The 23,093-nt window shown below is 35.8% G+C and overlaps 5 protein-coding genes across 9 annotated transcripts; 2 read left to right on the forward strand and 3 right to left on the reverse strand.

Annotated features, from left to right (window-relative positions):
• Positions 1 to 7: 7 nt before the first annotated feature.
• Positions 8 to 1,970, reverse strand: LOC124416773. The gene is made up of 3 exons (XM_046898100.1): positions 1,633 to 1,970; positions 1,378 to 1,547; positions 8 to 1,193 (listed from the first exon to the last, which is right to left on the reverse strand). Exons 1-3 carry the CDS (start codon positions 1,785 to 1,787, stop codon positions 271 to 273), a joined length of 1,248 nt encoding a protein of 415 aa, XP_046754056.1. The 5' UTR covers positions 1,788 to 1,970; the 3' UTR covers positions 8 to 270.
• A 1,857-nt stretch (positions 1,971 to 3,827) lies between these two features.
• On the forward strand, positions 3,828 to 9,682 carry LOC124416702 (mitochondrial uncoupling protein Bmcp). 3 transcript variants are annotated; one of them, XR_006930802.1, is made up of 10 exons: positions 3,828 to 4,073; positions 5,223 to 5,266; positions 5,585 to 5,672; positions 5,757 to 5,904; positions 6,824 to 7,103; positions 7,223 to 7,341; positions 7,497 to 7,557; positions 8,062 to 8,151; positions 8,238 to 8,463; positions 8,545 to 9,682. XR_006930802.1 is itself a non-coding variant. In XM_046897960.1 (9 exons), exons 3-9 carry the CDS (start codon positions 5,594 to 5,596, stop codon positions 8,352 to 8,354), a joined length of 894 nt encoding a protein of 297 aa, XP_046753916.1. In that variant the 5' UTR covers positions 3,828 to 4,073; positions 5,223 to 5,266; positions 5,585 to 5,593; the 3' UTR covers positions 8,355 to 8,490. The 3 variants fall into 3 exon arrangements, 1 of the variants encoding a protein (XP_046753916.1); XR_006930803.1 differs by lacking the exon at positions 5,223 to 5,266; XM_046897960.1 differs by lacking the exon at positions 8,545 to 9,682 and having other exon boundaries at positions 8,238 to 8,490.
• Positions 9,683 to 10,711: 1,029 nt separating this feature from the next.
• LOC124416703 (ER membrane protein complex subunit 5) lies at positions 10,712 to 11,612 on the reverse strand. The gene is made up of 3 exons (XM_046897961.1): positions 11,415 to 11,612; positions 11,227 to 11,279; positions 10,712 to 11,078 (listed from the first exon to the last, which is right to left on the reverse strand). Exons 1-3 carry the CDS (start codon positions 11,494 to 11,496, stop codon positions 10,845 to 10,847), a joined length of 369 nt encoding a protein of 122 aa, XP_046753917.1. The 5' UTR covers positions 11,497 to 11,612; the 3' UTR covers positions 10,712 to 10,844.
• A 563-nt stretch (positions 11,613 to 12,175) lies between these two features.
• On the forward strand, positions 12,176 to 18,490 carry LOC124416701 (BRCA2-interacting transcriptional repressor EMSY). 3 transcript variants are annotated; one of them, XR_006930801.1, is made up of 14 exons: positions 12,176 to 12,426; positions 13,462 to 13,636; positions 13,797 to 13,978; positions 14,292 to 14,413; positions 14,653 to 14,781; positions 14,895 to 15,060; positions 15,513 to 15,767; positions 15,898 to 16,041; positions 16,238 to 16,377; positions 16,537 to 16,668; positions 16,738 to 16,911; positions 17,097 to 17,344; positions 17,469 to 17,588; positions 18,085 to 18,220. XR_006930801.1 is itself a non-coding variant. In XM_046897958.1 (14 exons), the coding sequence occupies exons 1-14, from the start codon at positions 12,366 to 12,368 to the stop codon at positions 18,312 to 18,314; spliced, it is 2,265 nt and encodes a 754-aa protein (XP_046753914.1). In that variant the 5' UTR covers positions 12,179 to 12,365; the 3' UTR covers positions 18,315 to 18,490. The 3 variants fall into 3 exon arrangements, 2 of the variants coding, with proteins under 2 accessions (XP_046753914.1, XP_046753913.1); XM_046897958.1 differs by having other exon boundaries at positions 12,179 to 12,426; positions 16,795 to 16,911; positions 17,425 to 17,588; positions 18,085 to 18,490; XM_046897957.1 differs by having other exon boundaries at positions 12,182 to 12,426; positions 17,425 to 17,588; positions 18,085 to 18,490.
• Positions 18,491 to 18,896: 406 nt separating this feature from the next.
• Positions 18,897 to 21,807, reverse strand: LOC124416704 (small nuclear ribonucleoprotein-associated protein B). Its single transcript, XM_046897962.1, has 3 exons — positions 21,645 to 21,807; positions 20,952 to 21,486; positions 18,897 to 19,088 (listed from the first exon to the last, which is right to left on the reverse strand). The coding sequence occupies exons 1-3, from the start codon at positions 21,645 to 21,647 to the stop codon at positions 18,973 to 18,975; spliced, it is 654 nt and encodes a 217-aa protein (XP_046753918.1). The 5' UTR covers positions 21,648 to 21,807; the 3' UTR covers positions 18,897 to 18,972.
• Between the last annotated feature and the right edge of the window lie 1,286 nt (positions 21,808 to 23,093).

A 23,093-nucleotide genomic window follows, 5' to 3' on the forward strand; every position in this document is an offset into this window, starting at 1 on the left:
TGTGTTAACTTGAAATAAAAACATATTTTTAATATTCACAGTATTGATACAGTTCTTCTATATACATAGTTTATACAAACACGTAATGTTGCAATGTTTTGTTGCAAACATTCAGTCGGAATGAAAATCATGACATTGGAATGAAATGTTTACACTGTTGACAATTTACCGAGCGTACTGTTTATCCAGTAACTTGAACACCTATTCGTTAACATCGTCGTTGATTTCGGCAGATTTATTTCCAGATCTTGAATCGGTAAAACTGAATTGTCAAGAACTAACGTGACTTTGACCCCGCCCCAAGTCTGCTACTATTTGTGGCAATTCTGCTGTTACCAGTTCGTAATTTTCCGAGTTTCCGAGAGGGACGTTTGCACAAATCGGTAGGTTGTCATCAGTGTAATTGTCAGACGTATTCGTAGCAATAGTGTCAGAATTTGACGACGACGAATCCGATGATGTCGAAGAAGTTGAAACATTAGCGGTTTCTCTGAATGCTCGAAGTTTGACTGGCAATTCGGATTGATTCGACGATTGTTGTTTACCAATTCTGACGACAACTTGTGGCAATTCGCTTGTATCTAATTCGCTGTAAGTGTCTTGAAAGGCCTCACCAATCTTCGCCACAACTGCCGGCAATTCGATAGACTTCAATTCAAGCTGATCATAATCATTGCCAATGGAAAACTCATTTGTGACATCATATGATGATCCAACACCGTTATTTTGTGCACGAAAATCTTCTTGTTCATTTTTGGCAGAGCTGTGTTCTTGAACCACTTTTTGGAGCCTAGACAGAGAACTATTTCCGCGATTATGAACGCTGTTGCTACTGAATTGTATCAAATTGGAATTGAAATTCTGATTCAGATTTTGATGGGTATTTGTAGACTCTGTACCGCTTCCACTGAATTGTATACAATCAAAATTGTCTCGGTTAATTACTTGTTCGTTGAGACTTAAATCGGAAGTTCGTCTAACCAAGACTTTTGATTCCGTTAAACTTTGATCCGAAAATTCATTTGGATAACTAAAACCATTCAAGATTACATCCAAAGTTTCTGGCGAATACGGAATTTGACAAGTCCGATTTTCATCATGCTCTGAAGCAATCTCATTCAACACTTCAATTTCTTCATCAGAAATGATCACTGGAGCGGCTGGACCACTCGATGGTCTTTGCGGAGGTTGGCCTGAAAATGATGAACCACATTGCATTAATTACCAAGTTTGTCCCTTTGATTTCTTATCTGGTTTTAGTCAATACATTTGACATCATTTGTAAAATATTTATACAACAAAGTTTGTAAGAATTATCGAAAATCAGGTCACTGTGTATAAATTCATCATAAAGTTGTACATTTAAAACTTTCTTACCATGTAGCAAATCAACTGCAATATAATCTGCAGCTTTGAACAATTGAGCCTTGACGAGAAGATTCAAGGTGGACTGCAAAGTTGGCCTCTGTTTTCCCATTGTACTCCATTCTTCTAAAAATATTTCTGCCGCTGCTTTTCGTTGTTGCCGACTGGCTTGTTCAATGAGTCTGAGGATCGTAATAAAAATAATAAAAATTCTGATTATTGTAACTGGTAATATTTGGATTTTATATTCAATATATGCGAACTCACTCAAAGTGTTCGGTATTGAATTTGGAGACATTTTCATTTCCTTCCTTGGGCACGATTGCCATCAACGTTTTCCATGAATCAGAGGCAGTTAATATTCTAGCAAGCTTATACAGTTCTCCAGGCCTCAATTTACGTATCTCAGTATTGGCATCCATATCTACGTTTGCGTGGGTAATATCGATTTAAGAGTACTGATCTCCACATAAATTGTATTTTCGTTTAAAAACTTTTCAAGTGAATATATCGAAACACATGAATCGAGATTCGAACGGTTTATTTGTATAATAACACACGGACGATGCGTGAGCTCGCCTATTTCGGTATGTATGTATGTACGTATGCACTGCATGAGTGTAATAGTTCAGGAATGGCGTCGGATTGGCGTCACCCACGGACAAGACCGTGCTCCGACCGCAACTAGATTCTGATCATTCTGATATAGCAGGCTGTCCTCCTAACGGCCCCAGCCACTACGTGGCGCTAGTAGTCACCTGCTCGCAATGCCGGGTTCCTATTGGTTATGGGAAATATGGTGGGCAGAGAGAAAGTGACCCCACTCGGCGCTGCTGAGCTGCTCAAATAAAGCCAGGTGCCGCTGAAATTTCCGAAAATAATAGTTCTAAATCTTGCCAACGGCCACGGCGGCGCTGGCGTAGAATATTCTCGAATTTGTAATTTGAAGCTGGGGTACCATTAATATGAGTTTAGCCGACAAACCGTCAAACTAATCTAATTTAATTAATGGAATCATTTGCAGTTCGTCTGTAGATGATTGTAGTGCAGTTAGAATTGTTTGATGGTGAACTGATCTTTAAAAAAAATAATAAAAAATTCTGCATGTATCTAGCCGATAATCTTGTGAAAAATGCAATATTTTTAATTAATTTTTTCATATTAGGATTCGACCTCAAGCCAACATTCGACCAGTCAGTAATGTTCATCGATGCATGCACTGTGGCTAACTTTATTTTTTCAACTTTTGTTTCTTTTCTACTCGTATTTTAGGTGCCTAGGCCGGTGAAACAGTGCACGGGAGAAATGGGAGAAACCATGACGACAGCCTCTCGGCGCTGTCATCCATATAACCTCTAAGATCGCGAGGGCACGAATAACCTCTTTCACAAAGTGCATAAGCCGTCATTTTAAGTATAAATATTTAATTTTGTCATATTTGATTATGCCACAGTGCATGCATCGATGAACATTACTGTACATACATTTATTGGCACGTCCTCTGAAGGGGAATAGCCATAAAGGAAGAACAAAGAGAAGGAGAAGAACAGGAAAGAAGCAACACAGTAGCAGTTAGACAGTCATTCATGTCTTACAAGTAAAACATATATAGAGTGTATCGAACAAAAAACTCATCATTTCGTCTGTAAAATAAAAACATAGATTTCGATTGAATACAAATCTTATTCCAAACCCTCGTGGTCCATCACAGGTGTAACTGTGAAAATTTTCCCAATTTTGATGAGTGATAACCGATCTGTAGAAATTTTTTCAAAATCTTCAAAAAGTAAAACGCCGCTTCTCTTTTTGCCAAAATAAGGCATCAATTGCCCAAGTTTCATAAATATTGCCTGAGCGGTATAGGAGTTTTGGCTCACTGCGTTTTCGAGGTGTATGTATGTACAGACTGCGTACTGAAATTCATGAAACTTCGGATCCATATCGATTGATTTTTTCCTTAGAGCATATGCTCTAAGATTTTTACCGATTCAATCGAGTCATGTTCGAATATTTTCAGTTTCGTGGCCATCGCTAAGTCCATGGCCTGTGGTGATGTAAATGGCGCACTGCACCGGATACAACGGATTTACACGCATTTTTAAATCCGGTATTACGCCGTCGGCTATAGGAAAACCGGTATAACAGCCGCCGAGTAAACCTAAGGTGTAAAAGTAACCATTGTTTCTCATTTATATCCAGCATCAATGAATTCTATGCCTAGGTACTGAAATGCAGTATAAAAATGGCATCCCTCTGTCTCTGCCTTTGACAAAATTTTGAATTGAGTAATTCGATTAGCGGCGTACGGCAGTTTCGTGGCAAATCTGTTGTCCGAGCTAATCAAAACACAGAGATAGACGATTGTATTGAAAATTTCTAGGGGTTTTAGCGGGAGGGAGTTCGAGTTCGTATTCTTTGCTTTGTCGTTCGTGGCTGAATCCTAGAAATCATGCGATTATTCTAGCCACACTCGGATTGGAGGATTTTTGCGAACTGCGGATGTTATAAATAGTTAATTATGTTCGTAAATCCAAGATTTACCGAGCTGAACTGCGTGTTTGTGTTGCGTCTATGTATGAGATAATTTACATGCCGCGTGCCGCTCCTGAAATTCGCCATAGTGTAAGAAGTTATGAAGTTCGCATAATTCGGGGTGTATGTTACAGTTTTACTAAGAGGTGTAACTGATTGTCGTTGGATAACTTTAGGTGAGTGCCGAATATTTTCAGATGTTATTACCTAAATTTTAAAAATTTTCTGGATTAATGTTACGTTTGTGTTTAAATTCTAAATATCGCTCGTTATCAACTTCGCAGATACGTTATCCCGTAACTATTTCGGTTGATTGCGCAAACAAATTAGGATGATTCCGCGACAACACTTGACGATTATTTTTTTTTATTGTTAATTTAATATATTCTTTCGCTTCACTTTGTTGCACTTGTTTCCATTAATAGCCCAAGATCGCGGCATAACCTCTTTATACTTTATCCTCGGTTTTTCAATCTTTTGCGTAAAATTGACCTTGGAGTTAAACCGATTACTCGTAATTCTCTTCAAATATCGAAGTACAGGTATCTCAAACGTAAAAAAGGGCTTTCCAGCCCGACTCTCCACGCAATTCTGAACAAAAACTCTCCAATAAATTTTCATTTCATGTAAAAATCAAAAAACGGCACGGATTTTACAAAATCACAATAGTAAATTCGTAGAATTCATGCCATTTCTTATTTTTGCGTGAAATGAAAATTAATTGGAGTGTTTCTGTTCAGAATTTCCTATAAAATTCTTTCAATTCAGGCCAAGCAACATTGACTTAATTTATTTCAAATCACTGGCAAAAGTCATTTAAATTCACTTGAACTTTAATGACTTTCCAAAGTCTTGAATTTGGGATGCCCTTGAATTGGAGTTAATTCACAGTCATTAGAATTAAATTACAGTCTTCGTTTGGATGATGCAATTCCTGATATGCTTACATTGTCCTTAAAAGACTTAGATTATAGACAATGAACAGGATTTTGCACGAGATTAAAGTTTGTAACTTATCAAGTGATAATATAGATTGGCAAAGAATAATTGAGATGAGCATAAATCTTGTTATTTACGCCAAAGTAACACATTAATTTCACATTAATAGTTTCTTGTGCTGTAGGCTACGAAGTTCAACCTCATGATTTCACCACATTCATTAAATAGCAATTCGCAATTTAATATTTAACTTTTCCATTGACATGGCTGTTATGCATAAAATGAAAGAGATGTTAATGCTTAAAATATTAGCATGCATCATCAAGTATTTAATATTGGTTCAACCAATTCAATATTCCTTAACGGTCCTTTTGCTGTTTGTTTAGATATGAAGCACAATTGGAAATGGAATATCTACTATGAGCTAGGAGTAAGTACTATTCGAATGTCTTTTTTACTCGAAAGGTATCAATAAATTACCTGTTTACGAAAATGAAGCTGTATTCAATGTATATACCAATTACCTTGTTTATCTTACAATTCACAGAGATCATTTTACATTTCAATTTAATACTGGATTTCTAAAAACGATAGTAAATGTAATGAAACACTGTAAAGGCATTAGAATCTACTTCATTCTATGCTCATCAGCCACTATTAATTAATAATCACAATTACAAATGCAGAATGGTGATTTTCTTTGGGAGATATAAAAACTGTCACTAACATTTTTCTTTGTACATTCTAGAAACTTTGAATGGGTATGGGCGCAAGGGACTGGAAGGATTGGAGACCTTTCGTATATGGGGGATTAGCATCAATTGTTGCAGAATTTGGTCAGTAGGCATAAAGTAACAGATCGGGGCTTTGGATGAAAGGAACTTCTGGTTCACGTGGAAAAAATCAAATTATTTTTTTAGGCACATTTCCATTGGATACAACAAAGACTCGTCTTCAGGTACAGGGACAAAAACTGGACCACAATCATGCCTCTTTAAGATACTCTGGCATGACAGATGCATTGGTGCAAATCTCAAGACAGGAAGGATACAGAGCTTTATATTCTGGGTTAGCTGGTTTTTGTTTACGATATTGTGATCAAACATGTGATATACTGCAGTCAGCTCAAAAAAGGAGTCAAATAAAGGTTTAAAAGAATATCTATTGTGCAGGAAAAAATTTTGATGTACTGAATTTTAATACTTAATTATATTAACAACATTAGAGAAGAAATCACGTTATTCTATAATCCGCTCAGACACCAGAAATTCCATACTGCTTGTCTAAACCTGATGACAAATGAACCGTTTTATTCGATAATAAATGACGTGTACACAAATGAAACAATATCCGTACTGTGCGATAAAAACAAGTAAAAACAATGAAAATGTTCAAAATGCTTCAACTCTAGTGTTTTTAATCTGGTCTAAGTGTTTTCGAACTCGTTCTGCGAACGATCTCAAAAATATTTAAGAATTCTGAAATTCTAGTGTAGTTATAACGTGAAATTGTAATTGTTAACAAACTCCTGCTGTATTATACTTACACAAATCGATGTTTACGCACTCTAGAGTTAACTGTACGTTAATTTTTATTCAGGCAATCTGTAGGGATTTCTATAGCGACCCAAGTGAGCCAGAAAATATTAGAATCGAATAAAAAATACCAGAGTGTAATAATTTTTAACGTTCTAATTGCAAAACCTCTGTTCAGATTTTTGACATTTTCTTATCGCGAATTAATTTCAATTACATAATACGAATGTTGCTTCATTTGTTTTTACCACCATCGGTATAAATAACGCTACTGGAAATTTGTTGAATGTGTTATTTTTTCTCTTTTCACAACTTTGATTCAGACAGTACAGTCCAATCCTTCAACCTTTGTTTTGACATATTTCTGAGCTGACTATAGTGCCACAAATCCTTCACGCAATTTCTATAACGGATCGATTAACATGTGCCTTTATCTAATTTTTCACTATCAGGATCAGCTCTGCTGTTCTGAGACAAGCCACATACGGTACAATTAAATTTGGGACTTATTACTCGCTTAAAAGAGCAGCAACAGATAAATGGGGGGCTGATGACCTAGTCCTGATAAATATAGTTTGTGCAGCAGTAGCGGGTGCCTTTTCAAGCGCAATTGCCAACCCAACAGACGTGGTAAAAGTTCGTATGCAAGTCAGAGGCGTTGAAGCAAATGTGTCCTTGTTCAGTTGCTTTCAAGATGTTTACCACAATGAAGGTGTTCGTGGCTTGTGGAAGGTAAAATTGCCATAAATTAAGATTAATCTGCCGCTGTCACTCTGAAGCAGGAGTTGTTTATATTAAAACTTTCGAATTAACAGTGTACTTAAAATACAGAGGTTTTACTTTTTGCGCAGGGAGTCGGACCAACCGCTCAACGAGCGGCAATCATTGCAGCTGTGGAATTGCCGATATACGACTACAGTAAACAGAAGTTATTGAACACGCTTGGAGATAGCGTGGCAAATCACTTTGTGTGAGTAATGAAGGATGTTTAATATCATGTAAAAATCGGAACCAGGCTATTGGCAAGTTGAACATTTTTTTGGGATGCACTCATCTCAAGGTCATTTGCCATTAGCAGACAACCAGCGCAATTTATATTGAATGTGTTAAAAAATTTGCTTGCAGGTCAAGTTTTATTGCCAGTATGGGCAGTGCGGTAGCTTCAACTCCAATTGATGTTGTGCGAGTATGTACATAAAGTTTTCAATAACACTCATGGACAAAGGGTTGACCATCCTTGAAACCTGGTGTACTACTCAAGGAATGTCATGAAATATATGAAATCACATGAAATTATTTAAATTGTAATGTGAAAGCTTTTGAAATCTGGGGTATACACCAACTAATGAGTGGTTAACCCCTTGCTTGTGGACTTTTTTTTGAACAGATTATAACTGTATAGAATCTCTCATCAATTAGATCATCTAATCAAATGATTGATAGTTGAAATTTGATCGTCTGATTTAAGATCCTAGTTATACAATGTTATGTAAAATTACTCTGGTACCCAAATTTTGCGCTTTCAAAATGAAAAAAATTTTAATTTGAAAGCACTCGAATCAGCTGACCGTATCAAACTCTAATATGTTTTAGCATTCTAGAAGTATGAATATGACGAAGTTCACCCATGGCATTTCAAAATATTATTTTTATTAGGTAACTCGAATAAAATACCTGTTTCTTATTTCAGACGCGCTTAATGAATCAAAGAAGGGTTCGTTTGGCTTGTGGCGGTCTTTCAGCCAGTATTTACTCGGGTAGCATGGACTGCTTTGTTCAGGTATGATGATAAATGCATGCAAGTTATTAATGCTTAAAAATAAATTAATTCAATTAAACTAAATGATTGATGCTATGAAATTTCAGACTGTGAAGAACGAAGGTTTCTTTGCCTTGTACAAAGGTTTTATTCCAACCTGGTTCAGGATGGGTCCTTGGAATATAATCTTTTTCATAACATATGAACAGTTGAAACGTTATTGAGTACAACGTGCAGACTAATAGAGTTTCAGCGCCTGTAGTCAGTATTGAACTCTACCGCAAATTTAGTAATCATCCATCCAAACATAGTTTTATCAATTTACGGCTTATGGTAAGTTCATTACGTGAATTGATCTAAATCTAATTCTGTGAGAAATGCTTAGTACATAAATTAAAGCTATATGTTTTCCAGTTGCTGGTTATCAACACCGATAAGGATGTACAGATCAGGGTGTCTGTATTGGCACATAAGGACAAATACTCAGTCTCTTTCTTTGTGAATGCTACATTCGTAGTATGTTTTTAAATGCTTGACAGATAGAAACTGCGTTTCGCTTATAGAAATTTTTGTCCAATGAAAGGCGATATCATTTTTAATTGAATTAGCAAATTGGCTCGTCAGTAATATTTATTATTATTATTATAAGTTGCTATGTGAATGACGCTATTCAATAGTTTTACGTATATACCTTTAAGACGTACTTATAAATACAAGTCGAAACGTGATAACTACTTATTGAGCTATTAATTATTATACGCATATACGACAAATAGATCTTACGAATATACGGCCATAGTTAGAAATAAAAAATATTCAACTACACATATCACAAAAGAAAGTAGTAGATTATCGCATTTCAGAGTAAAAATATTCTCAATTTGCATTCTGATTCTCATTTGACGATGAGTCTTTGTATTTACATGTAAAAATGACAATCTGTCTCATAGAACATACCAAATATTAGAATATTTAAATACTCTGGGTTACACGCGTTACGAAAAGAGTATTGTTCAATGGTTTTTAAAAGTGTGATGCAATTCGGATAAACATGTTTCTTGCAGACATACCAAAGTATTTCTGAAAATTATAGTTACAATATGAAATATTACTCGGAAGAAAAAAACAAAAAAATGTATTCCAACAGTGCTGGTTCTTCTATCTTTGTATCGATTAAATTCAGCACATACTATTTCTGAAGTAATTGCAATAAGATGAAATCAGTAATCAGCATTTGCGCCTTTATATTATGATGCTTGAGAGTCTATATTGTAATCTTAGGTGGTTGATGTTTAATCATTTCTTTGAAGCAGTACAAATTAGTGTAGGAAAATCGAGTACGTGTATTATTTATTTGCTTCATAACGAAATTGTCTATACTTGTGGCAACTAGGTACATCGATACGAGTTGTTACCGTGATAATATCTTACTGGTATTGAAGAAGCATGACAAAACATTATGTTATAGTATTTATAAATCGTAAAACTATTGAGTGCTGCAATAGACATGAGAAACCAATCTTGAAATAAATCAACTGTTTTTGATGTTTCTTCAAATATTCCAGGAGAATAACTAACGTGTCCCAAAATATCCACTTGCCGTTAGTTATCAAAAGTTAGGCGTGTTATTTGGATCATGGTTGAGATGATTTAATTTACAACAACGCCTGAAATGTATATTTTGTGAAATGAGGCTGCTTATTACATCACGAATATAATCCTGAGATTTAATTTGTACATAAATGTGAAGTGACAATAGCGTCACTCTACATTGAAGTAATCAACAAGTTATGCTATTTCCGATATTATCGTCTTAACCCAGAAACAAATGTAGCGCGATAACACCTGCTTGGAGTGTTTAATCTTCAATGCCTGTAAAGCGTGCGTAAAGTGCGCTATTTTCGAACAATGCGGACAACGACGTTGGCGCATGCGCATAACTGTTCACTTTATAAACTACGTTCGTCGTAAAATTAAATTATCTATTTCTGCCAAAAATGTCAAATGGTTTTTGTGACAGTAAATACAGCAGTCGAACAGTTTGCCAATTAAAAAATTGTTCCCAACAATATTTATCGGACTCAATAAAATAAGGTTGCAACAAAATAAGGTTATGTTGGCCGGCAATACATACATATAGTATCGATCATGTATGGAAGTTCAGACACTTCTACGAAATTTTTAAGAATTATTAGAATTTGTCAGTGTAGATCAGAAAAACTGAGAAATGGTCCAACTGTGAAATTCAGTTTCTGAGCACATCCGTACATATTTCTGAATGTTTTTTATACACTTTCCGCCAGATGCTGGATAACTTTTCCAAAAACAAAAACCCAGAAAATATTGTTTCAGACTTCAATTTTGTGATATCGGGCTAATGTAAGGTGAAATATTGGATGAAAAATTGCTTTTATAACGAGATACAACCCTAAAGTTTGTACAATATATTTAATACCACAAGAATCTTTGAAAACATAAACTTAGATAAATACTGATATACAGCAAATTTAATGAAGATATATTGATCTAATATTGTAACTCGTTCAGAAATAGAACTTTAAAATTGAATAGAGAAATATTATTATTGGATGCTTCAATCTTTTGGAATTTTATGCATTGATTTAAACCATATCGTCAAGCATATATTTACTGACATGTTGCCCAGTTGTGTTACAGAATAAATACATAAATAATTCACGCCAAACAGTCTGTTCTCAATTCATTGTCAGTAAATCATCTTCAAGAGATGATTTTTGAACCTGTGGTAAATAGTAAGGGGATAGCGATCTACCACGATGATTATACATCTGAAAAGATGGCAGGTTCCTCAGCGTTTCCCATGATTTACTTTCCAAGTCAACCGCGGCACGTATTTCTTTGAAGTCACCTGCTATAAACATGACTGCGTACATGACTAAGAAGAGACTTGCAATGCCTTGGGTTATAATCTGAAATTAGTGAAAGTTATTCTATTTATTTGTTTATTTATATTCATGAACTATGAACATAAGAACAAAAAGCTCAAGCTGAGAAACAAATCTATCTATAATTATGCATTACACCCTACACATTTATTGATTGGTAATAATTACTTACGTCTACAGGTAATGTTATAAATTCTTGCTCCGTTATACGTAAATATGATCGATCTAAAAGCAAATAAGATATTCGTTAGTTGAACCAAATTGTAACAAACATTTGATGGGTGTGTAAAAATCAAAGTCACTTTTACATACTAATTATATGAGTTAGAAAGTGTTCGTATTCTTGTTTAGTGAACTTACGCTGAGCCGCTGAGTATGCTGCATGCAGCAAGGAAATAAAACCAGTAATCAAAATTACTTTGTGTAGCGTAGTGGCACTCATTTTGTGTTTTCAAAATGTTTATTTAACGCTACGGTTGTGAGATATTCAGAGGTTATGCGTATTCATATACTCATAGAACTCGTCCACTGATTATAACCTTAAAATCCACCACTTTCAAGTTGACCACTGAAATATAGGGTGCGTTCCGAAATTAGCTGTTGGTGCTGTCAACAATCTTTTATCTCTTTTGCGCCCCCGAGTTCGTGTGTAGCTTTGCCTTTGTCCTAGGGAGTTTTTAGCTCTGTCAGCTAATTTCGGAAAGCACCTATAAACAGCCCATTTCCGCATATATCCCTAGGCGATGTTCTCCAGAGTTGTGTTCTGAAATTAGCTGAAAGCGCTAAAAATTCCCTAGGACGGAGGCAGAGCTACTCACAAACTTGAAGCGCAAAGGAGATAAAAGATTGTTTAACATGTCCATTTCACGCGCGTTTTCTTTTGTAAATTGGTGACATTACATTTTGCATGCTATTGCTCTCTCCGGCACCCCTACTGCCACGGTGATCGGTCCAGCATTTTTATATTACAGCGTATATAGATCATGGTCCATTGTATGGATCTTCGACGGCATTCGAAGAACACTGCAAGTCTGAAAAATAATCATCCGCCGTCAGCACAAAAAAGTCTCTAGGAATTAGACACACATACCAACATTTTTAATTGAGAAAAAAATCAAACTGGTATAGCGCTGCGAGCTTATATCGAAGAGCATCCTTTGTCTGTGCATCGACTGTTATCGATCGACCATGTGACAACTTCATTATCAACTGAAATTATTGTTGTCGACAGTTTGTTAAAATGTCTAAATTATTTTGAAATAATGAAGGGACTCGTTTGTATTTAACGTAATCAGTTTTTACTCTGTAACAATGTGGCCTGGAAGGCTGGACTTGTCTCGTGATGAGTGTAAGAAGTGTTTACGTTATCTCGGTAAGGTTATGTACAATATTAATTTAAGTATTTTATTTTTTATTTGAATTTTGTATGATTAAATCACTCGTTTTTCACTTATTTTCCTAATTCTATGATTTATTCGTTTAAGTAAACTTGGTAGTGTCTTAATATGTGTCTAATACTGTAATATTCGAAAGAAATTCAATGCTAAAGCTATTCACCTTTTTTTGACCTCGTACTCCAATTTTATTCTAAGTCTACTCACCTTCCTACTCATCTTCCAAATTATTAAATCCTAAATCAATTTACTATCAAGCATAGTTATGAAAAGAACATATATTACTTGTGATTACAGTTGCTCGAACTTATTTGCCTAAGCACTTTATCTCTGTGTATTAAATATCTTGGTCTTTTTGGGATATAAGGTACTTGTATTCAACCGATTAAACACCTGAATGTAAGGTTTCAAATTACTTCTAATTGGAGTAATAAAATAAATTCTGTTTCTGATACTCTATAATTTACAACTAATGGAATGACTAGAAATTGATTGAAATTCGAATAAAAGTTGCTTGCTCTATCCGTAATTTAGTTTAAAGAATGGACTCTGCTGATTTGAACCAAGCAAGCACAGTTTCATAATATCCAAATCATTGTATGGTACAAGAAAATTCTATGTTACACTTTAGTTCGAAAATAATTCAAAGACATGCAATTATGGTAATTTACTCAACTATAGCATTGGCATAAGAATGAATGACTCAACCATCTGAACCAGAAGTTCGGAGAAAGAAAAACTTGTATTATTCAAATGTGCTCAGAGTCATTTCTCATTTCTGTTATATAGCATGGATATTTTTGCGTTTCAAACATTTCACCCCTTCTTTTCCTTACCATAGCTAAGTACACTTCAGTAGAAATCTACACGTGTCAAGTTTTACTTGGCAAGTATCGTAGATATGCCATAAGAGGAGAGGAATAAATGAAACGATATGCGTGATTTTATTGAGGAGTGGTATACAAGCATATAGTGAAACCTTTTTCTCTCACATTGGTAATAATTTGTTTCAGAATTAGAAGCCTATGGTAATATGGTATCGGTATTGCGAGCGCAGGGCTCATTTACCACTGAAAAACAAAAGCTATTGCAAGAATTAGCGAAAGCTCTTCATATTTCAAATGAAAGACATCGTGCTGAGGTTCGTCGTGCCGTTAATGACGAGAAACTGACCGTTATTGCTGAGCAGTGAGTTTGCCTGATTGAATCTCTGCTTGGTTGGATTAACAAAATGTCAGAAACAGATATTGTCCTACTCTTTGAAAGCAGTCCCAATATATAATTTTCGCATGTTTTACCATCAATTACAACCAATAAGTATTGCGCTCACTCAGATTTACTTTGTTAGATTAAATGGCCCGAATACTGGTACAGATTGGGCCATCGAAGGTCGACGAATGATTCCCCTCTTGCCTAGGCTGAAAGCAGGAAATATTTTCACAACCTTAGCCAACAGTTTGTCACTTGCAACTTCCGTTGCCAATGCTAAAAAGGGGGCAACATCTCAACAAGAGACACCAGATATAAAAGGTTGGTAAAAATCGCTGTTTCACACTCCTCTGTATCCATTCATCATGAAAGTTTCCTTCGTTTTCAGCATGTCCTAGGTTTCGTAGTCGGTTTCAGGTTCACAGTTGAAACGATTATATTAGTATTCCTAATTCTTAAAATAATCATAACATCAAGGAAAACTACAACAGTTACAAATAATTGTGAGATCTGTTTACCTTATGTATTCAATATTATTCTTCGCTTGATATATTTCTAAATAATTCCTTCATCATTTTCCGTAGTTCATAAATAAAGCATATTCATTATATTCTTCTTTTAATTATTTTTCTAGTCAAATTACAGACAGAATTTGTCTTGGGGAAGTTAGAAGAGAAGAAATCACCCGTTAGTCCAATTGCCGTACAGCCAGAAAGGCATCCTGTAGGTAGAAAAAGAAGAAGATCAGGAGTTGAGGTAACAAACTTTCAATCAGTCTTTAATATCATCATTGTGACATTAGACACGTGATTTATAAATTTACAAATTGTTCTGAATGATTTGTAAAATTTTTTAACCAGTGCACAAAGGAACGTCAATCTCACTATACCTAAAAGGCAAAGATATATTAATGATACTTTCGTATCGTATTTTAAAAAGAGTAGTTAGAATTTGAGAAGAATTGAAAAAAAGTAACTGTACTGCCTCATTTGCAGCTCCAAGATGTTTCTGGTGGTTTAAATAGATTTAATGACACTGCTAACATCGTGAGAGATGTTGTTACATCTGATTCTTGCATAGAATCAGAATCATTGTGTTCAGTACCAACTTCGTTACCTAATAAGGTAAAAACATCAAGTTAGCGCTGCTACTGTGGCTTCTTTGTTCGCCTATTATTTCTTAGTGGTTCAAAATTTAGGTATTTCGAGTATAAATGATTCTTTTTAATATTCACCAGGTGTTTATAGTGCCCACAAGCACAACTGTGGCCATGTCAAGAAATGAAATTGTCGATGATGTTGAGGTAAATCCTGCTAATTCATCTTGCTCAACAAGCACAACCTTTCAACATAATACTTCTGTTCATCCTAGTGGAAGTAATTGCAGCAGATTAAATTTAACAGGTTTTTCAATCATTCAAATATCTATTGTAATATAAACGCTCATCAGCAAACGTGAATTGAATATAAGTATACATAAAATTAACACAAATTAATCGATTAGTTGGAAAATTAAATTAAACTACTCTCTATGCATATGTTTCAATATGAATCCATTCAAAATAACGCTTTTCCAAACTATGTAGTCCTTTTTATGGCAAAATAATTATCGTTAGTCTTTTGCTAGTGAAGATGTTGCTGATAAGCTGTAAAGTAGAATATTTCAAACAGATTTCTTTGATGAATTTTCTGATGCCTTCTGAAAAGATATAATTCACAAAAGATGTTGTAAAAGTAAACTGAAGTTCATTGTGAAATTTCAGAGGAAATCAGGGGTTTTCATTTCATTTTAGAGAAAAACTTGCATCGTGGTAGATTATGTTAGTATTACGATACACGTATGATTTATTTTTCAGTTCCATGTAAAAACATTACAACTCCAATTGCGTCTTGCTCTCAAACACTGCTTCAAACTGGGCAGTCACTTTCCACATTTGTATCTGGATACGTGACTGTCACTGCAGCTAGCAAAGTACGAGCAAAAGTGATACCAACGCAAATAATGGTCCAGCCCAAAACGACACCGTTGGTAATATCTACCTGCGGTTTTCAACATGCCAATGCAAATATCAAACAGTCAGAAGTTTCTGATATTCAAACGAGCAACGAAGGTGATAAAAATATGATTACTAAATAGTTGAGCATCTATTATTTCATATCATTGAAATTTTTTTTAAATACTTCAATACACAATTTATATATTAAATAATGTAAAACAAATTCTTTCTTTTTCAATATCAGGTGCGAAATTAGTGCAGTTAACGAATTGTGTACAAAATGCAGTCAGAATTACCAGTAGTACAACTTCCACGTGTGTCCAAGCGGTAATGACTACCGCAAACTCAAGTACAAGATCCGCTATTGGATTAAAGCCGATACCATTACGTAATTATAACTCAACATGTATAGATGAAGTTCTTTCGTAGTGGAAGCGAGGTTTCTGATACTATTATTTCTATCATTTACATCAGGGTAGTTCAAATAACTAACTAGTCTTCTTCTGAGACTTGTTTCAATAACTGAAAAAAATCTTCTCCAAAAAAGGGAGAGGCTAAATATTTTTATTCATTTATTTCGATAGAAAATGGACCTCGAATGGTAACTCTGAATACTGAAGTAGCATCGAGCGGACCTGGTCCTCCTCATAACAGTTCTACCACAACAGTATTAACATGTAAAAAAATGCCAACTGTAAAAACTGGTCAAAAGCCAGTCAATATGGTAATGAGCTGATAAGAGCAATCAACCATCATCGAATCTGGTTTATATGGCTTGTTTGCTTGATTTTGATCAACTTCAATTTTTATCTTCATTTATTAAATTTCGCACATAATGACTCATCTTAAAATACCTAGACATATTATGAATATTTTTTTACAGGGTATCACGTTGAATTCTAGTAAAAGTGTAAATATAACATCTGATATTGGCTCAAGGGTGGCTGCCAAAGGCAATGTAATCGTTGTGCAAAAAGGTCCTGCTAAAGGTGTAACATTATCTCATGCTGGAAAGGTAATTGTCGAACTGAGAGCAGTTTTTCTTTTTTTGTTGGAACTGAACAACCGTAATTTTAAATTTTAGGAAGTATTAGGCAAAGTTATTGTTGGTGGGAAAAATGTATGTTTATCAAATCCGCAGTCTGCTGGTACAATAGCTTTGCTGCCACATAGAATTACCGTTAGTGAGGAACAATCTTTAGCTGTGTTGTCCCCATTAAATTCTTCTCAACCCGAACCAGTCAAAATCAACGCAAAGGTAATCCTTACTGGTTTTAAAATAATTAATCTTCTTATGATTGATTTTGTGATTTGATCTGTGCATTGCCTTATAATTTGCCACGATCTTTGCAAAGGAAATACAAAAGTGATACGATTGCGATGAGCCCGAATCGATACAGATCCAGTACACAATAACTTCTTGAAATGTGATTATGTTTACAGGCGGGAAACATGATTGTGTTTGATCTGCGACAGGATTCTATAAAGAAGAATAAAGTCCTTTCTGAGATTCTTGAAGCTTCTGGCGTATTTAATTCAGAATCAAAGACTGCTATTTTAAATACTAATTCTCATTTGTTGATAAAAGAACAAAACAAAGAAGCTCAAACTCCGACTTGCCCTATTAGCAAATCATCATACGTGAAGAGTGGGGCCACGATTAGTTTCGTAATGGATTCGAAAGATCATAGGTCAGTAATTATTATGTACTCTTTGTGAAGAAGAGGCAATGAAATTTACAGTAAGAATTTTATTCTGTAAATTGTTTCAGGAAAAACAAAGAAACTATAGCGAGTATAAATTCTGATAAAACAGAAGCTCCAGATGAATCTAAGAACAAAGTTTCTGAAGAAAAACTCGGAAATTTAGACTGCATTAGTGAAATGCAAGGATCACTAGATCCTCAAACTGGCGTCTACAGTTTTGAAACATCAGGTAAATTCAAAATATAATGTGCATATGATTTTTCATGAAGAAAACACTATCCAGTGAAATCCTATCTATTGATTTGGATCAACAATGCACGTATGAAAAAATGACAATTACATTCTCTACAACAGAATAAATTCATGTGTTAATGAAATTAGACGAAGAAGTGTTTCGTACAAGTCGCTTGAGTATTGATCCTAAAAGATTGTTTGAATCAGTAATTCCGTAACCGCTGTAAATATTTTGAGCTTGAAATGGTCGATCCAAAATCCTAATGGCGTCGTATTTAATTATAAAAGTAATTTTTTCACGCATATTTTACTCTGTGTTAACTCAACGTAACAAATCAAAAATTCAACTACTTGCACAGTTTTGTGTTCCTTTAGATAAATACGATTTGGCTAAAACAATAAGCTGTTAGTACGACGCCATCTTGCCATAGTCACGTTAATACTTTGGATATATAATAAGCAAAAACCTTGTAAACTGTGTGTGTTCACAGAAAATGCAATAAACAATATTCAGACAGGAGAATCCATATCGAATTCTGGGATAGACATATTCAGCACCGCATTGGCTTCAGCAGATATAAATCTGGAAAGTTTCCAGTACATTGATGAAAACGACAGTAATAACTTATTGGATGATGCCGGAAGTCAGATTCTAGCCATAGATCATCTAACACATCTGTATGATAGCCAGCAATCGATCAGTGATAAGTCAAATAGTTAATATTCAAGCGCGAACGTGCAGTTTAGTTTATTAGCTACCGCAATTGGATTTTGAAAATACTAATATATATTTTATATATAGGTCTAATAATTTTTATAAGTTTCCTGGCATAATATTGATATTATTGTTTGATATTTATACGAACCTTAATTAATAGAAAACATCATTAGTTTGAATAAATATTTTGTCATTCTGTTGGTACAAATATTAATGTGTTAATTATTACTACTACTACTGTTATTACCGTTACCTTTGCTATAATAATCCTGTGCAAAGTACACATTAATTTCCAAATATATGAGCAACGATACCCCTCCCATATACTATGAAATATTTTTCTCCTTCCCATCAAATGCCCATTTATCAACAGACAAATCTTTTTACAATTAGTTTTGCCCGAGAGTCTGGTCAGAATATTTCGTTAAATCGGTTTGCTGTATGATGAAATCTCCTTTAATGACATTCTGGAAATATCGTTTCAAAAAAATTGACACCATATTCCAAGTTTTTCACATGTTTGTCGTAAATCGCGGACTGCGATGATCAATGATGACTGATAACATGCATTGAGGTAAATATTCGTAGTAGAAAGGTATTAGTTCTTTATTTATCATAATCATGTTTTTCCAAGAATCAAAATATAGACTTAAAGTTGAACTCAATACGGACGTGGAGGTGGGCCACCTCGCATCATGCCAGGAGGTGGTCCCCGCATTCCAGGAGGACCCATTGGCGGACCGCCACGACCCATCGGTGGCATTCCAGGAGGCATTCCTGCAATAAAATGTATTTATTCTTTGACTGAACAACTTGAGAAAAAAATGATCATTTTTATGTTCTTGATATCTTGACAATAGTTTGAAAAGGAAAGGTCACTCAATTTGGTTTTGAAAATTTGCTTGCTTTACCCTGTTTTTCTGACTGAAATTACGCTTTTTCCCTGACTTTTTGCCGCAGCAGGTCACATTTTAGAACACTTTTTCTGTAAGTTTGAAACTGTTGAAATTGAATAATTTTTCAATAGAAAGCAATTCATGGGTACTGATTAATATGAATCTTTTTTTTTTCAAAATGAAAGGGCTGCACTGACGGATAATAATCTCCAGCAATATACCAATGTGGTGAACATGAATGAAACATCGTTACTACATAGTAGTTTCATTCATGTTTAGTCATTAATTAACACTACCTGAATATTTTTTGAACAAGTTTTACTCTTTTCACAACTTTTGATTCAGATAGTGAGACCGATTCATTCTTAAGAATACACTGTCACAATGTTACGAACATTATCATTACCATGTTTATAGATAAATAATGATAAATCAATGCAAACAGAGTTCAATTAACTGTCAAACAAGTGGAGCGAGTGAGAAAAATGATGGAAAACTAGTTTAAATTATCAATGATAGTTGGAAATTTGAGAGATTGCAGTCATTACACAGTTCACAGCACTCAACCGAAGTAATTTGAGGGAGAATGAGGGGTATTGCGGTTTGGAATATTCCGCACTTGCAAAAAAAAAAAAAATGAGGACGCTATACTTGATTTCCATGTGGACTTATGTAGTGTAACGTGGCATTTCTCGAGCTAGTCGGGTAACAGTCCGGGAGGTGTTTTCGCAGCAGCCTGGGAGCTTAGGAGTCAGAACAGTTGCTCGAAAAGCAAAAGGTCCCGGGTTGAAATCCCGGTCCAATCCAGGCCGTGAAACATTTTTTCTCAACACGCCAGAATGGCACGTCACAGTAAATAACTCCAAATATCAAAGTTCACAGATCTTAAATGCCTAAAAGAGCACAACAGCCAAATTCTACACGCAATTAATAAAAACATTCTAATGTATTTTTGTGATATGGAAAAATAAAAAATGGCATTAAGTTGTGATATGACTACGCTGTTTTCATGCCACATCTATACTTATGATTGAAACCGAAATGTTTCAAGACCTTTTTAAAATAAATACGATATGTAGAATGTGACAGTAATTCCTTTGTTCTCGTTTGAAATCTGTGAACTTGGATATTTGGATGGAAAGAGAAAGCAAAATTCAAAAAATTAAAATTAATATAACGTGGCTAACTGTCAATAATAGATGGTTTTTGTGGCAAACGATGTGCTTCAGTGTATATTCAGAGTAAACCATCAGTTTTAGAATGCTTGTAGAAGAAGAAAAAGAAATGAGGCAGTTTTAGGGCAAATAAGATAACCACCGTGAATCCTGGAATAGCATATTTCTCGCAACTATTTTTGAGCGTAGTGACTGATTCAAGAGTTTTTATGGGAAGCCATCTCATTTTTTCGTTAAACTTCCTAACTTCGGAAAACAAATCGTAAGGCTTTGAGATTATATTTTACAAATTATTCGATTGTTAATATATGTAATAATTTATTGGGCCTAGCTGACCAGGGCAACCTTCTTAGCATCAAAATGATCATATCAAAAAAATTTTCATGATGAATCAATGTTTTCGAGAAAGAATGAGATCGATTTTTATAAGAACTCTTAAATCTTTCCAACTTTTCCACACTGAACAAATTTCCCTGGCATTTGACGATTTTCAAAGTTTTCCAAGCAAGTATTCATCATATCTGGGCAGTAAATTTAAAATGTGGAGGGCAAAGAAAATGTCATTTTACCCATCATTCCTGGCGGTGGACCCATCATACCAGGTGGTGGCCCGCCGACTGGCATGCGAGGAGGGCCTCCAGGGTGCATCTGGGGCGGCGCAGATACTTGGCCTCTGCCACCTGGGGTCATTATTTGCTGGGAAGGGCCACCTACGCCGCGAACTGGACCTTGCAGGCCAGCGGGTACACCTGAGACGTTGGCAGGCATGCCGCGACCAGCTGCCCGGCCCATTCCGGGACCTGGAGCAGCGCCAGGAATTGGAACACGAGGTAAGCCTTCTTCTGGAGGAGGGGGACCTTCTACTGTAAGAGAGACAATGTTCTCGCCTCGGAGAAGGACGAAGCCTAGAATTCTCTTCTCTTCACGTTCGGGTTGTTTGGTATTTTTTGGTTTTATCCTTCTGAACTCTTCGCAATCACCAAGAATCAGGTTCATATGCTTGTCGAACGCTTTGAAGGTGCCAATGAACGTTCTAGAGTCTTGTAGAATTATTCTAACTCTGAAGTTTATATGCTGAAGCATTTTGTTGTTCTTCCCGATCGTCTATGAAAAACGTGTAAATTTTAATTCATTTTCGATGTCAGGTTGAAGGAATGCAATCGCAGTCAAGTGGTAATACCGACTTGGTTAACGCATTTCAGGTTAGAATAGTGATTATCGTTAAAGAAACGCTTAAGCGTGGTCTAAAAATTTAAACTTACCATTTTGAAGAATTGCGATTACACTTCTTTGTATGGAAACACAATATCGGTGGTTTATGCACCCCCGAATCCACTGTAAACGGTCTACAGTTTATACTCCTCACAACGTTGCTACTTTACTTATTTGTACCGGCGAGCACAGATTACTGCGTACACACAGATGGAGGCAACACACTGCGACAAAACTTGTCCCTAGTTTGAAGAGCTATGTGAATGCGATTTGAGCGTCTCTTACGGGAAAAAGTGAAATTTTCGCTATTAAGGCCCCGCTGACCTGGCATGTCATATATATATTTCGTGACGTCAGAAGCGGGGAAATTGGGTGAAAACGCCTATACGAATCCTGCGATAACGAGAGTATGAATCTTACTCGGAAATATTTTAAATCGTAGCTTGAATAATAGTGTACGTGTGAATCTCCGTCACTGCTCAGGCAAATCGCTGATAATGTTTATAATAAAGAATGATGAAGTGAATAAAATCACGCGACAACAAACATGGCCGATCGGAGCTACCGCATGTTGAATATTCACTGATTGCGCTGTTCCACAATTTCTTTCACCCTCGCCAGGGAGATTCACACGTACAAAAGCACACACGTTATCCGGGAAAATTTATACTATCAGTTATTTCTTTGTAAACATGGCTCGATTCGTATACGCGTTTTTCATGTGACAGCAGCCCGTTTATGGTCCACAAGAAGTATGTTTCGATCTGTAACTGACATCATTGGTTGGATCTAACAGAACAAGCCAATGAAATCAGCGGCCTTAGTTCACCGTTCAACGTTCAGAGGCGCTGCACGTATTTATGACGTCACGATTTGATATTTTCAAGTCACTTCAGCGGCACCTTAAATATGAAAAAACAGAAAGGCGGCGATCGTCACCTATAAATATGGAGGGTAGAGAGAAGGAGGCACAACTCGGCGCTATACGTAATGATAAAACTCAAGAAAATAGTTTTAATGCGTATGAATTTCTCGATATATATATATGTATATACCCCGACTTCGAATTACAAATCCGAGAATAATCTGCGCCAGCACTGCCGTCGGCAAGAATTAGAACTATGATATGGCGAAATGTCGGCCGTAGCTAGCTTCATGTAAGAAGCACCAATACGGCCTCCATGCGGCCTCCTTCTCTGTGTCCTCCATAGTGAGCAGGGAGAAGAGCAGAAGAGCACTCTTCGGGTTTAAACCGCAAGAGGCGCTTATGCCGCATCTCGACAGCTCTTCTCACTGACATATTTGCGCAGCAAATGACAGTCTCTACTGAGGAAGTTGGTCCTCCATATAATGCTTGCTTCCATGCAAGGCGCAACTTTGGTAAAATATAAAACGCGCTGAAAGGCGCGAAACTGCGCGCGCCCTTTGATTGGTTGCACGCCCAACCGCGCCGCGCCGCACTGCGCGCATAGAAAGCAAGCATTAGACTGGGGTTTTAC

The sequence above is a fragment of the Diprion similis genome, chromosome 3 (assembly GCF_021155765.1).
Source record: "Diprion similis isolate iyDipSimi1 chromosome 3, iyDipSimi1.1, whole genome shotgun sequence".
Taxonomy (NCBI): domain Eukaryota; kingdom Metazoa; phylum Arthropoda; class Insecta; order Hymenoptera; family Diprionidae; genus Diprion; species Diprion similis.

What these genes read in the sequence shown, in the direction of transcription:
- LOC124416773 (XM_046898100.1), bottom strand. Translation starts at nt 1,787, where the DNA reads ATGGATGCCAATACTGAGATACGTAAATTGAGGCCTGGAGAACTGTAT. An exon ending in TTCAATACCGAACACTTTGA is followed by an intron (nt 1,548 to 1,632) that starts GTGAGTTCGCAT and finishes TACGATCCTCAG; the next exon opens with ACTCATTGAACAAGCCAGTC. An exon ending in TGCAGTTGATTTGCTACATG is followed by an intron (nt 1,194 to 1,377) that starts GTAAGAAAGTTT and finishes CATCATTTTCAG; the next exon opens with GCCAACCTCCGCAAAGACCA.
- LOC124416702 (XM_046897960.1), top strand. Translation starts at nt 5,594, where the DNA reads ATGGGTATGGGCGCAAGGGACTGGAAGGATTGGAGACCTTTCGTATAT. An exon ending in TACAGAGCTTTATATTCTGG is followed by an intron (nt 5,905 to 6,823) that starts GTTAGCTGGTTT and finishes TTTCACTATCAG; the next exon opens with GATCAGCTCTGCTGTTCTGA. An exon ending in AGCGTGGCAAATCACTTTGT is followed by an intron (nt 7,342 to 7,496) that starts GTGAGTAATGAA and finishes ATTTGCTTGCAG; the next exon opens with GTCAAGTTTTATTGCCAGTA.
- LOC124416703 (XM_046897961.1), bottom strand. Translation starts at nt 11,496, where the DNA reads ATGAGTGCCACTACGCTACACAAAGTAATTTTGATTACTGGTTTTATT. An exon ending in AGCATACTCAGCGGCTCAGC is followed by an intron (nt 11,280 to 11,414) that starts GTAAGTTCACTA and finishes ATTTGCTTTTAG; the next exon opens with ATCGATCATATTTACGTATA. An exon ending in TTATAACATTACCTGTAGAC is followed by an intron (nt 11,079 to 11,226) that starts GTAAGTAATTAT and finishes CACTAATTTCAG; the next exon opens with ATTATAACCCAAGGCATTGC.
- LOC124416701 (XM_046897957.1), top strand. Translation starts at nt 12,366, where the DNA reads ATGTGGCCTGGAAGGCTGGACTTGTCTCGTGATGAGTGTAAGAAGTGT. An exon ending in GAAGAAGATCAGGAGTTGAG is followed by an intron (nt 14,414 to 14,652) that starts GTAACAAACTTT and finishes CCTCATTTGCAG; the next exon opens with CTCCAAGATGTTTCTGGTGG. An exon ending in TATTCAAACGAGCAACGAAG is followed by an intron (nt 15,768 to 15,897) that starts GTGATAAAAATA and finishes TTTCAATATCAG; the next exon opens with GTGCGAAATTAGTGCAGTTA.
- LOC124416704 (XM_046897962.1), bottom strand. An exon ending in TCCACCGCCAGGAATGATGG is followed by an intron (nt 19,089 to 20,951) that starts GTAAAATGACAT and finishes ATTTTATTGCAG; the next exon opens with GAATGCCTCCTGGAATGCCA.